This window comes from Dendronephthya gigantea, unplaced genomic scaffold (genome assembly GCF_004324835.1).
Source record: "Dendronephthya gigantea isolate DGI-Jeju-01 unplaced genomic scaffold, DenGig_1.0 000018F, whole genome shotgun sequence".
Taxonomy (NCBI): Eukaryota; Metazoa; Cnidaria; class Anthozoa; order Malacalcyonacea; family Nephtheidae; genus Dendronephthya; species Dendronephthya gigantea.
Window position 1 is genome coordinate 442513 of NW_021163028.1, and position 14908 is coordinate 457420.

General features: G+C 38.1%; 2 protein-coding genes across 2 annotated transcripts; both read left to right on the top strand.

Annotated features, from left to right (window-relative positions):
* The first annotated feature begins 8473 nt into the window (after positions 1-8473).
* Positions 8474-11072, top strand: LOC114520962. The gene is made up of 4 exons (XM_028541323.1): positions 8474-8586; positions 9278-9861; positions 10212-10329; positions 10899-11072. Exons 2-4 carry the CDS (start codon positions 9280-9282, stop codon positions 10964-10966), a joined length of 768 nt encoding a protein of 255 aa, XP_028397124.1. The 5' UTR covers positions 8474-8586; positions 9278-9279; the 3' UTR covers positions 10967-11072.
* A 2145-nt stretch (positions 11073-13217) lies between these two features.
* Positions 13218-14463, top strand: LOC114520951 (E3 ubiquitin-protein ligase TRIM33-like). Its single transcript, XM_028541300.1, has one exon. It carries the CDS (start codon positions 13225-13227, stop codon positions 14404-14406), a length of 1182 nt encoding a protein of 393 aa, XP_028397101.1. The 5' UTR covers positions 13218-13224; the 3' UTR covers positions 14407-14463.
* Positions 14464-14908: the final 445 nt, after the last annotated feature.

The window sequence follows — 14908 nt, forward strand, 5'->3', positions numbered from 1 at the left end:
TTTTTTGACCGAGTGCTATGACCAAGTCTATACAAATAGCAAAGCAACTAAATAAGGTAAAGGTACAGAACCAAACAACAACAAATCATGTCAATGCGGATAGAGGCACGCGTTTCAACCAACTTTGGTCATGTCGTCAATGCTCGCTGGCTGAAAGGACATCCGCCTTCGGAGTTTGTCCGGAGTTCTCACCACCTCGCCAACAACAGTGATCTCTTCTATTATGTTCCTCCTGTTGTATTTTATGGACAGGTGGGAGAGATCCAAGATGCTGTCACTTAACTGGTTATCATCTTGATCCGCTGGGGCTTGGATGACTTTTGCCAACACTTGTTCGAAAATTGTTAACGATATCGCCGTTTCATGATCGTCCCCCATAACTGCTAGTCGGACAGAAATGGATTTTGGACAATCTGAAACGCGCATTCGACGGTGACAGCTGTTACACATGATTGATTTGCCATGAACGCTGACTTGGAGTTTCTTTTGGCACTCAACCCGTTTGCAAGGTTTTCAACCCGTTTGTAAGGATCATTAGCGTCGTGTTTTGACTGTGACGGAAGCTACGAAAAACTCCGAAAAACTGACGACTGTATGGCGTGAATACTAATGATCCGGGGGGGGGGTCGAACAGCTAAAAGGTCTAAGACCTTTGGCTGAATAATAAATTAATAATCAGTCGCTTGAATAATAAGGAGTTGCTGAATAATAATTATACCCCGTGGCCGCGCGGAGGTCTACTATCTAGAACCCAAAAAATAAAAACAAAAAAAAACAAAAAATGCCCATTTTAAAGCTTGCTATGCTACGCATCGCAAGCAATAAGTCCAGAAGAACACATGAAATCTGTGACGTATTGCCCGCAAGACGTTTCCACCTTTTTTGACCGGTTAAAACACCCGTTTCGCCAGAATTTATCTATTATAATAACTATGAGATTAGTTTCAGGCGGCAGTTGTTATAGGCGCAATTTGAAGGTAAATGTACATATAACTACAGAGTTAACCTTTGGCCGATCCGTTCATTCCGCTGTTTATATGTTTTATCCTCGGTTTTATTTGGTTTTACAATATATGTTGGACAGAGATTTCTTCGGCTAAACGCCGCATGGCACTAACTGCAAAGATTTGACGAATGCAGTCTTTCAATAGATGTTTTTGCGGAAGGCATATACAGTTCGTGTATTACAAATCCGCCAATTCTAAAGGAAAATCAAATGTTTGATTTTGGCGCGCGAAAATAACGGTATCCGGTCAATTAAATAAAATACTTACATGTTTATATAGAGCGCTCCCAGTGCTCTTATTCATGCCTTTTATTGCAAGAATATATGCCAGAGTGTTTTGATATTGAAATTATTTAAGATATTGGCGTTCGCTTATTAATGTATCAGTGTGACAGTGTTTTTTTCACCAGAAAATCTGTAGCTTCAACAACCCTGTCTTCTGTTTATTTTGTCATGTTTTAAATTTATATTACACAATATATTACACAGAGTTTATACTATTGGCCAGTTTATAATGTTAATTGTTTACTAATAAACATGGTAAACACTTTGCCATTTTCAAGTGTTTACCATTGATTTTGAGACTTGTCATGAGTACATGCTATATCTACTATCTAATAGTGATTATTATTTATTGAAAATGAGTCAAGAGTTTTGATTGGCCAGCAGCTGTTGGCGAAATCGTCATATCCGCTCGGCAGCTGCCCAAATTTGGACAGTGACGTCACTTCGTCGGATATGAAAAAAATTATTGCACGTTTGACGTCACTTCGTCAGATATGAAAAAAATTATTGCACGGTATGACGTCACGCTAATTTATGCGGCTTGTGCCAAAACCTAAAAGTGGGAAAATACGAATGTCTAAAAATGTCTACAACGCAAGCGTTTAGTCTAAGCCCAAAATTTTTGCAAATAAATAATAAAACAATTATTGAATTCGGTTCTCGCAGGATATGAGGAATTATCAAGGCCTCGGTTTGTGTTATCAGCCTTCGGCTTCGGCAGATAACACAAACCTCGGCCTTAATAATTCCTCATATCCTGCTCAACCTCATTCAATAATTGTTTAATATCATAGGCTATATAGAGTCCACTGTTCATGAACAGATGACTGCCATATTTTGAAGATTCCATAAGATGTTACTGCCTTTCTGGTTTCTTCGAAAGAAAATAATGCAACTATTTTACCACAATGAATAAACCTGCAAAGGATTTAGCCATAAATGCTTTGCTTTAAAAATTTAGAAAACAAAATTGGAAATGTTTTGATATATACCTTACTGACAGGGGCCTTGGAAAAAGTGATTTCAACAAAAGGGAATGAAATTTTTGAAAATGCTGGAAGAGAGTGCTGGAAATGGCATTCAGGAAATTGGAATGAGGTTAGCTCACTGCATTTTTAACTGATTACTGATAGAAAAGTGCTTTTCATATTTGTAAATTTTCAATTTGCTCACCTCAATATCAGATTATCACCTTGAATTAACAAAATCCTGGATTGTACAATTCAAAAGTTTTTGAAACCACATAAACTGGATCAATGTATTAATAATGTTGTATTCTTCTGAAAGTCATGCATCAATTTATATACAACAATAATTGTTGTGTCATCATGCATTCATTATCGACTAGTTTATTATTATAAGTAGTTTTTTTACTAGGTATGCCTTAAGCCTGTTCAAACAGTGCTGTTTAACAGCTTCAGTGCAAGGTGGTCAACGCCGCCTTTTGCTTTTATCTCTTCCTGGTGGAACTTGTAAAAGATCCGCCAGTTGTCGAGGACTGTTAAGGCAGTGCTTCATTGCATATACTATAGACATTTATATTATAAGTAGTTTTTTTTACTGGGTATGCCCTGAGCCTGTTCGAGCAGTGCTGTTTAACAGCTTCAGTGCAAGGTGGTCAACGCCGCCTTTTGCTTTTATCTCTTCCAGGTGGAACTTGTAAAAGATCCGCCAGTTGTCGAGGACTGTTAAGGCAGTGCTTCATTGCATACACTATAGACATTTATATTATAAGTAGTTTTTTTTACTGGGTATGCCTTGAGCCTGTTCGAGCAGTGCTGTTTAACAGCTTCAGTGCAAGGTGGTCAACGCTGCCTTTTGCCTTTATCTCTTCCTGGTGGAACTTGTAAGAGATCCGCCAGTTGTCGAGGACTGTTAGGGCAGTGCTTCATTGCATATACTATATACATTTATATTATAAGTAGTTTTTTTACTGGGTATGCCTTGAGCCTGTACAAGCAGTGCTGTTTAACAGCTTCAGTGCAAGGTGGTCAACGCCGCCTTTTGCTTTATCTTTTCCTGGTGGAACTTGTAAAAGATCCGCCAGTTGAGGACTGTTAGGGCAGTGCTTTATTGCATATACTATATACATTTATATTATAAGTAGTTTTTTTTACTGGGTATGCCTTGAGCCTGTACAAGCAGTGCTGTTTAACAGCTTCAGTGCAAGGTGGTCAACGCCGTCTTTTGCCTTTATCTTTTCCTGGTGGAACTTGTAAAAGATCCGCCAGTTGAGGACTATAGGGCAGTGCTTCATTGCATATACTATATACATTTATATTATAAGTATTTTTTTTACTCGGTATGCCTTGAGCCTGTACGAGCAGTGCTGTTTAACAGCTTCAGTGCAAGGTGGTCAACGCCGCCTTTTGCCTTTATCTCTTCCTGGTGGAACTTGTAAAAGATCCGCCAGTTGTCGAGGACTGTTAAGGCAGTGCTTCATTGCATATACTATAGACATTTATATTATAAGTAGTTTTTTTTACTGGGTATGCCCTGAGCCTGTTCGAGCAGTGCTGTTTAACAGCTTCAGTGCAAGGTGGTCAACGCCGCCTTTTGCTTTTATCTCTTCCAGGTGGAACTTGTAAAAGATCCGCCAGTTGTCGAGGACTGTTAAGGCAGTGCTTCATTGCATACACTATAGACATTTATATTATAAGTAGTTTTTTTTACTGGGTATGCCTTGAGCCTGTTCGAGCAGTGCTGTTTAACAGCTTCAGTGCAAGGTGGTCAACGCTGCCTTTTGCCTTTATCTCTTCCTGGTGGAACTTGTAAGAGATCCGCCAGTTGTCGAGGACTGTTAGGGCAGTGCTTCATTGCATATACTATATACATTTATATTATAAGTAGTTTTTTTACTGGGTATGCCTTGAGCCTGTACAAGCAGTGCTGTTTAACAGCTTCAGTGCAAGGTGGTCAACGCCGCCTTTTGCTTTATCTTTTCCTGGTGGAACTTGTAAAAGATCCGCCAGTTGAGGACTGTTAGGGCAGTGCTTTATTGCATATACTATATACATTTATATTATAAGTAGTTTTTTTACTGGGTATGCCTTGAGCCTGTACAAGCAGTGCTGTTTAACAGCTTCAGTGCAAGGTGGTCAACGCCGTCTTTTGCCTTTATCTTTTCCTGGTGGAACTTGTAAAAGATCCGCCAGTTGAGGACTATAGGGCAGTGCTTCATTGCATATACTATATACATTTATATTATAAGTATTTTTTTTACTCGGTATGCCTTGAGCCTGTACGAGCAGTGCTGTTTAACAGCTTCAGTGCAAGGTGGTCAACGCCGCCTTTTGCCTTTATCTCTTCCTGGTGGAACTTGTAAAAGATCCGCCAGTTGTCGAGGACTGTAAGGACAGTGCTTCATTGCATATACTATATACATTTATATTATAAGTAGTTTTTTTTACTGGGTATGCCTTGAGCCTGTATGAGCAGTGCTGTTTAACAGCTTCAGTACAAGGTGGTCAACGCCGCCTTTTGCCTTTATCTCTTCCTGGTGGAACTTGTAAAAGATCCGCCAGTTGTCGAGGACTGTTAGGGCAGTGCTTCATTGCATATACTATATACATTTATATTATAAGTATTTTTTTTACTGGGTATGCCTTGAGCCTGTACGAACAGTGCTGTTTAACAGCTTCAGTGCAAGGTGGTCAACGCCGCCTTTTGCCTTTATCTCTTCCTGGTGGAACTTGTAAAAGATCCGCCAGTTGTCGAGGACTGTTAGGGCAGTGCTTCATTGCATATACTATATACATTTATATTATAAGTCAGTAGTTTTTTTTTACTGGGTATGCCTTGAGCCTGTACGAGAGGTGGTCAACGCCGCCTTTTGCCTTTATCTCTTCCTGGTGGAACTTGTAAAAGATCCGCCAGTTGTCGAGGACTGTTAAGGCAGTGCTTTAAGGTATATACTATATACATTTATTAGGGGTGCATATTGGTTTTTTTGTGCAAGGTTGCTAGGTGTGTGAGTCATCATAAATGCATTATCGACTAGATTGATATTATAGTTTCTTTGTTCTTTAGCCTTGAACCTGTATTGGAGCCACCAGTTTTCAAGCTTCAATGCATTTACTAGCAGACTGTCAGGCTTCAATGCATTTACTATACATATTTATGTTGTCTCGCATTGGTTTGTCCTCGTTCATAATTGGTTTGCTGGCGACATGCGTGCTTTTGCTGGTTGTTGGCAAAGAAAGCATGCATAATATTTTGCCAGGGCCATTATCTAAGACATGCAAGTATTAATGTCACACGAAGCGACAAACGTGAGCATAATAATCCGTTATGCTATGCATGTTTAATCTTGTTCGATAATTCGTTTTATAGTTGAACGGACTGAAGTCGCATTGTCTACCTTCGTACCATCATAGACAATCCAGAAGACAGGGACTGGAAACGCAAGCTAAAACACTTATAATGCTGACGCGCCATCCGTGATATCACAGAGAAGAGATGGACAGAGAGTCGACTCTTCCGATTTAATGTTGAAACGAGTGTCCCCGAGTTTTGCCTAATATTCACGTCATTCTCACGTCATTTCCACGCGCCACGCAACCACCCGATTCTCTTCTGGTAAGCTCTTTCGGCCAAATTTCAATACAAAAGTGTAGAAAAAACGCTGTTCGATAGGTGAAAAATTGATTTTTTTTTAACTGGGTCGGATTATATCCATTTTTGGACTAAAATTTTGGAGATGAACGGTGAGTTGTTTGTTTTGTTGGGTTTAAATGATCGTGCTGTTTTTAAAAGCAATATTAAAATCCTTGTTTTGTAAGTGAGTTCTGATTACCGTTGTCGGCTGCCATATTTTTACCCGAATTGTCAAATTGTGTTTGCCAAAGTAAAACGTACTCAGAGCTGCTTTTTACTGTTTGTCAACTAGCAGGCAGAGTGTTTGCATATTTGTGAGATAACAATATAGGACGAATTTCAAAGAATACTTCTAAATTCGCGTTTTAATTTTAAAATATCGACAAAATACGTAGCAAAACATTTCAAAACAAAACAGAGTTTTAGGCGTGATATAACTTTAACTCGCAGAGGATATCAGTTTCTTAATAATTAGCACCATTTGATGATACAAACATTCACTGAAAACATTCATAATTATGTATCTTTACTTCTCAAGCAGAGTTGCCGTTCGATTACATACTTTTTCAGTCATTTTTCAAACTTTTTTGATCAAATTTTCATCAAGCATATCATCCCTGGGCTTTCTAAAGAAAATATATTTTAGCTCTTACCTTACACTACAAAAAACGTTTGGAACATTTCAGCCAAAGCGGTTAAATTTTTTTAAATTGCATTTTTACTGGCAAAAATTCCATTTTTTCTTATTAAAAATGTGCTCGGAGCTTACCAGAAGGGAATCGGGTGTAAACGCTTACTAGCGCGCGCGAGTAAAAAAGTGGGGACGCGTGGAGCCGCGAGTCGACTCTCTGTCCATCTCTCCTCTGTGGTGATATGGCTTTATCACGTCAATTGTTAAGTTGCTACGCAACCGGGCTCTTTATTCAGAAAAAATAATGCAAAGTAGATCCAGCAAAAGTTTGCATATTTTGAAGGATTTTTTTAATATAAATACTACATTTCTACCTGACCTTTAAGTCAGATACATTTTCAAGGTAAGTGCGTTTTCATTTTTCATCTTGAGTGTAAACAGTGCTCATAGTTTCAGTTCCAAAAGTGTTTGCATCAAAAATAAACGCACGTAAAAACTAGGTAGTTTTTTGGGACCCTGTAACTTGAAATTAAAGCTATAAATTTTCTTTGACAACATAAAAATAGCATCTTATATTACAAAAGAATGCATTAGGACAGCGACTGCAACTTGTAACTACATGCAGACTAGTGTGTGAGCCCGACAGTAAGAACCTTTTTTAGTCTCTACCACAAAAGGACCGCCATGTATGCACCATTAATTTGTACACCGTAACTACAATTTTGATAAATTGAGCCGAAACTTTGTCTTACATTGTGTAAACAAAATAATACAGGGTTTACATCTATTACCTTTTTCAGCCTCTTTTTGCGCTTGAAAAGCTAAGAATCGCCAATAACTTCATGCGTCGTGTTTTGATGTCAAAATGTCACTTTTTTTGTTCTCGTAGAATATGTACCTAGTTGGGACCCTATAAAATCACTTTGACCCAGTTTCAGAGGGTCGTTTTTATATATTTCACACAATAAATCAACTAACTGTGCACTTATCGCATTTTCCAACATCGTCTTATATTAAAAAAGTGAAATTATCATAAAAAACTGCGTGCGTTGTATTTTTTGCTAAACCGAGTGTCGCCATTGTTTTCCTCGAAATATGTGCCTAGTAAATTAACTTTTGGCTAGTTTTAGAGTCCCATTTAAAGATAGTTTAAACAAAAAACAATAAACTGTTAACTTTTCTTTTACCAACATATTCTTTGCGTTTTTAAAGCTACAAATCACCAAATAACTGCGTGCGTTGTCTTTTTGCTGAGAAGTGTCTCCATTGTTGTTTTCGAAAATGGAGTTCTACATGAGCCCGCAAAATATGCCGGCCGTATCATGGAGAGCGCACGCGAAAACAATAGCGTTTCCAGTCCCTGTCTTCTGGATTGTCTATGGTACCATTTATCAATGTAAGTTTTCCGTTGAATCATTTACATTTGAACAGCAATCTTAGGTGTGTAATCTTGGCTTCACTTTTTCAGTGCCTATATTTAATGTGTTGTATATCTTTTGTTTTATGTATAGGAAAATGAAGATATTGAGAAGATGGTTAAGAACAGCTATAAACACTATGACCGCATGACCCTAACATAATGTATAAATATATACGCATGACTTTTAAACGTACATTACTGTATTTTATAAATTATAAATTTATGTAATATAAAATTGTTTCACTCGTGGTTGCGTGTAATTTCTTTACTTACATCCGAATTTTTTTCTAATCTGTTTGGTCGACTCACTTTACTCGCATTTTGAGTAAATTTACTCAAAAGTATGTGTTACTGTGGACGCATTCACTTTACTCAAGTATTTGAGTAAATCTACTCAAGCAGAATGAGTAAATTTACGCAAAAGTATGTGTTACTGTGGACGCATTCACTTTACTCAAGTATTTGAGTAAATCTACTCAAGCAGAATGAGTAAATTAACGCAAAAGTATGTGTTACTGTGGACGCATTGTTTTACTCAATTTTTTGAGTAAATCTACGCAAAGTTTTTTTGCAGTGTGGATGAGAAAGATGAGTTCTCTGGCTTCTCTGAAAAGGTTCTGGTTCCAGTATCAGGGAATCCAGTTAAAGGTCGGTAGTAACTTAAACATTAGCAAGGTTCAGATTTGACTACCACTACGACTACCACGAGGGAATATAAACCAATCGAATTAAGCCCTCTGCAAAAAAGGGTGTGTCTTGGGCGTGGTCGGGACTTAACTCGAAAAGGGCTTAACTCGGGAGGCTTAACTCGAACTTTACCGACCTCATTGTATGCATGGTTTCGCACAGAACTGTATTATAGTTATGATTACTTGGAATTAATATTTCCGTCTCTAGTCAGAGCCGCCCAGAGAATTTTGGGAGCTTGGGGCAAAATTCTCATTAGGGGCCCAAATTGACCCACAACAAAAAATGCCATAATAAGTTCATGCAAATTTGTACTATTGTGGTACGATAATGCATGGCCTGAATTCGAACCTTGATAGGTGTAAAAGAGGTACATTTGGGGGGATAGAGCGCTTTTAGGGGGGTATCCCCCCGCAAGAAAATTTTGAAATTTTGGAGTGCGCAAATGCGATTTCCTTCGTTTTGGGGGTGAGATTTTGCAATATCGAATATATAATGCATTACCTGAACTATAAATAACCCAAAACTCTTTCTAAAAGAGCTCTATATACTTCCAACAATAGTTTGATTTTTATTCTTCTAGAATTTTAGGGACTCTTGCGACCCTTTACCCCTCTCTGGGCTTTTGTTTATTTATATTGCATATACGTAGGAATGCCATTATACATTACCGTGGAACCGACAGAAAGTGTCTTAATGGTAAACAGGAACCTCACAGGGTACATAATAAATATGACAGGAGATCGTTTGGAACGATTCGAGTTGCAGAAAGGCCTGGAATTCTATAATAACTCGTATTATGGTTCCATTCAAGCCACACACGATGCATTTAGGATAATGTATATTGGTTATGGTAAAAATGGAGAAACAATCCAGCGTGTCCAACCTCCAGTGATCAGACCACAGGAGTTTGAAGTTGAAATATCTGTACAAAACAGCAATTTGAGGCTAACACCAAACGATACAGCGAAAATGATTGTAATTTTGAAAAATCACGGTCCAGGTAATACATTCACGATTCTGGTGTCCGACGATAAGTCATTTGTTTCTTCATATTCTCCAAAGAACGTCACTGTAAAAAGCAAGGATTCCGTCGGCATTCAAATAAATTTTAGAGCCTCCTTGAATACCAGCGATAGTACAACTACATCAGTGTCAGTCTCGGCCTCAATCCAATCCACATTCGCGGCTGATCTTGCAAATTTTATCTCGTTTGAAGTTTCTGTTTTCTCGAAGGTTTAAGTTGTATTTTTTCGTTAATTCTTTTAACCTTTGCACTTTTATTTTATAAAATCTTCGTACGTTTCACAATGCATTAGAAAATCACTCCTATGCCATTACAAACGATATTCAACATCCAACAGGAATTTTCTGTAACCATCCCAACCATCTGCCACTAGAAGTCTACAACACACATATCCAGCACTATTCCAACACGATACCAAATCTGTATCACCTTCCACCGAAACCACCATCGGATTTTGCATGACACTATATTTCAACCATCAGACGCAACCACGCAGACACATACGTTGACGATATACCATTCAATGCTTGACTACCATGGAATACTTTTTTGTTTACAGGAGTTTCGATTTGTCAACGAGACTGTTGCAACTTCGAAACGTAACATTTCAAGTTTGCTAATTATTCGCCCGGACGACGGTAATAGGACGCAGAGTACACTGAGACCAAAATCTGATGGTAAGACACATTTAGAATATTTGAACAGACGATGATGCCAAGCTTTGAAAAAAGTTATAAGTTGAAAAAAGTTGTAACTGTTATATATACAATGCCACGTTCCTATTATGGCCACTAAACTGACGTTTTCAGTTCGACTAAACAACTGTATTTTTTTTTTGGCCTGAAGACAACAAAATCAACTTCGGATAGCCAACATTTTTGTTGCAAAAACGAATCACTGTCACCAAGGCACATAACCAAAAAGAGTTTTTTATGGTTTTGCGACATCGAACGGGGAAGGATTATACCGGCGAGGATTACTCGGCCATTTTGATACAAGTTAATGATCTTAAAAACTTTAGGTGCCTTAGCCCGTTAACATTTACGCTATACATGATTTACTTTTCCTTAGGTTTTACATAGGATATAGGTCTTTAATGTAATGATAATAGTTATCAGTTTCCAGATGGATCATTCCGAAGTAAATTCTAGTTTGAATTTAGTGTTTTTTAGTTCACTTTTTAATTTTACTACCTCTGTGACTTTTACGGTAGTTAGATTACCTTAATTTTCATTTTGTTTTGCAGCTCATGATGGACGTCCAATGCTTGGGACAATTTTGATTGTCGTTTGCTGCATGGTAATGCTCGTGTAAGCCGTGTGCAGTGGTAATTGTTAATTTTTGCAAAGAAAAAAGGAAAATCATGATTGTGGCATTATATAACCTTGCAATCTATCTAATAATAATCATAATGATAATAAGGTAGCAACCATGCGTATATATATATATATATATATATATATATATATATATATATATATATATATATATATATATATATATATATATATACTATACATACATTGTACATGTAAATAATCGATGGGGGATATTACTAGTCATAGCTATTCCTGCACCTGCACCTCGTTGATATATTATAATATATCCAAAACCTTTTTTAAGCTTAGCTCTATGCATATCCCGGACTGAAACAATTACATAATAATTTTGATGAAAAATCCGATTAATACCTCTTTGGAAAATGGAAAAAAAATCAGTATAATGTTTTCCATTATTATGAAGTTGAACGAAATTAGTTTTCAGTTTTTTATAAATTTTTCGTAAAGGTCAGGCCGCAACAAGAGCATTCTCGTTGAGGTTGTTACACCCCGCACCAGCCTCCCCTCCACCCCACTGGTACGTCCCTGGTAACATTGCGCGTTCTGCTTTATAATTGTACCTGTTCCACTAAAGGAAAGCTACCTTCAGTCGGGACCGGACGGATTCGCACGTAATTGTCCAGTTCAGATGTTCACACGATAAGAATGGATGGAAATTTGACTGGTTTTTCGTGTTAGCATGAAGCACGCCACTTAGTTCGATTAGTTATAAAATATTGGTGAATTTTTACTATCTAAGTTTTGCTTTGTCTTTGCATCATAGCAACAACCAAAAGGAAATAATGGCGATCAAAAACCGCTCCGCGAAATTCATCAACTGCATCGCGTTGGGGAACGCATTTACATGTCCTTTAAAGCTTCTAAAATGCGATCTGAAATTCTCTGTGCTTAAAGGTCGATAAAATTTATGACGTTTCATTGTTTTGGACGTGGACATACATGACTTCCCAATTGTGAGTTAAATGTAACGCAAATTTTACTGGTTTCCCACTCCTTTCCTAAGGCGATTTTCCACCAGACGAAATTTTTCGATCGATAACGAAATTTTTCGTTCGATTTTCTTCTCAATTGTGACCGGTGAAGAAAATCCGCTACGTTCGAATTCTCACAATTGAAAAGAAAATCGTCAGCGAGTTCTTGGCAACCATCAAAAAAGTCGCGCATGCTTGGCAACCATGTTGGCCAACATTTCTGAGGGTGTGACGGTATAAAATTCGTCCAGTCAAGTGGAACGCGCGCAGCCTAAAGGCCATGTTACACGATGCAATTTTTCTTGCAACTTGCAATGCATTCTACTTTTAAGAAATGTTAATTAGTGAAGAGGCCTCAAAATGTAAGTGTAAGAAAAGCCATGGATTGTAATAAAGACAAAAGTTCGGTAGTTGCCAAATTTACATCTCTCAAAAGAAGAATTGCATTGCAAGTTGCAAGAAAAATTGCACCGTGTAACAGGGCCTTAAATGGATTGTGTGACGACTCACTAATTTTATGCATGCTATTATATAATAGCGTGGGGGCGGAGTGTAAAAACGCTCAAACAACGCGCGGTAAAACGTGAACTAAACTTCATCGGGGACACTGGGAGAACATTTTTCACATACGAAGTCGGAGAACATTTATTAGTTCTAGCAAAGATATAAGTCACCACGTATTTGTTTATATGTTCAATCATTTGTCTCGTCTTTGTATAATCTTATATATGTAAATACTATAGGCATAGTTATCTTTAATCGTCGTTTTAGTTTTCCCCGACTGGTTACCGAATAAAATATTTATACTAAGCGGTTTAAGTATGTTGGTTTACCGGTTCTGTTGACGCTCCGCTCCTGTCAGCAGGGACGCGACAGATGGCTATACCTCTCAAGGCAACTGTGATTTATCAAATCCGAATCAATATAGCGGATTACACAGATTCTCGACGGCAAGAAAACTGAAGGTATATTTACGTTAGCGTAACAGCACGTAATAGACCTTTCTTATAATGACGTCAAACGCGGAAAGTCTGATGTTACACGAAATTTGATTGGCTCCACAAAACTATCGAGCCAATCAAACTTCGTGTAACATCAGACTTTCCGCGTTTGACGTCATTATGAAAAAGGTCTATTATCTATGCATGCAGGAAGTTGAATTTCTGGAACAAATGTATCAAAAGGTCACATTTTTGTGATTGTGAAATACAATACCTTATCAAATATCAATTATAGGAAATACAATAGCTGGACCTAAACTATGGCGTTGTCGCTTGAAACAATTCAAACAAGCATGATCATTTCACAACAATGGCAATGCTCTGTTTGTCGAAAGTTATTGAAAGACCCAAGAACGCTTCCATGTTTGCATTCATTCTGTAAAGCATGTCTCGAAGACATTGTTCAAGCATGTCCTGACAAAGCACCCGACGGTCGACGTATCCGTGAGTCACCCTGTCCTAATTGTGGCCAATCCTTTACAATCGATTCCCGCAATCAGATCCCCGATGTGCGACAAAATCATTTCATATGTAATTTGGTTGAAGAAGCGACCATCCAGGATGAGAGTCACGAGACCGCCGACGTTCCCTGTTCGCATGAGTGTACCGAAGGTCCTTCAATTGCTCGTTGCCTCACCTGTAAGAAATTCCTGTGCAAGGAATGTCTAGCAGTCCATAACAAATATCGAGGTCACAGCAATCATTCTGTGCTCACGATGAAAGAGCTGACTAAGCCAGAAAATCGGACGAAATTGAGAGAGAAAATATATTGCAATGAACATCAAGGCGAGACATTGATCGCATACTGCCAGACATGCGACAAGCTGGTTTGTAAGAAATGCATGGACGGCAAACACGCCAGGTTCGTTCATTCCCGTTTTTTAGTTCAAAATTTGGCAGGCTCCTGTAGGACGAGATTGGCATTGGAAAACCAAGCGATGCATACTGCTTTGTTTGAAGGATATGGTCGTCTTGGCAACTTACTGTTGGCGAATAGTCTACTTGATAGCGATGTTGAAAGTGTTAAAAGAGACATTGAACAGCAAAAGGATAGCGTTATAGCACAACTCACCGGCATGATAGAACAAAAGGCTGCAATGCTTTTAGATGAAGTTGACTCAATTTATTCCCGTGAGCGGTTGAGGTTGGCTGAACCAACAGAGAATGCAAAGGAATATGTCGAAAATATGCATCGGTCTGTTCAGCTTTCCAGAAAATTGATTGAAAGCGGTACGGGGGAAGAGATTGTGTCCTCGTACAAAATGCTGTCTGATAACGCGGATACTCTACTGAGAAAGTGCCCAAATGATTTTTGGGCACCAGTGCACGTTGCCAAGCTGAGTTACACCTCGTGTATAATGGAGCCATCGAGTGAAGAGATTAACGCGGTCTTGGCCGACTTTTTTGGAGTGGTTAAGGCCAATGGAATGTATAAATTATAGTAAGTAGTATTTAAACAAAGATTTTTGCACTATTGTACAAAGTGGTACTGTGGTTGTACTAGACAGTTGTACTATTCAGGGCTATGGTGTTGATAGTATATGTTTTATCCAGAGTATCTTGCCCTAAACGTTCGATTTGGTCAGAGTCTGGAGGAGAGAATAGAATGTGCAAATTGCTTTTAATCAGAATAACGATTTTCAAATGAAGTGAATCTATCTTTTAGACCGGTCTGGAGAAGTAGCTACGTCATATTGACGTTAACTGGCGTTGAGTGGTAGGTAATGTTAACCAAAATGGAAGTAATGGACGACGTCTTGTTCAAATCTTGCTCTATTTTTTACTCACAAATATAGTTTACTATACATATAGGAATCATGCATTGCATTAAATATTAAAAATCGTAAAGCTTTTGTGGCGATTCAGGTAAACTAATATCTTAATATTCACATTTCTCTTAAAAACATGTTTCAATTGCTTTTCGGCTTAGCGATGTATAGAATA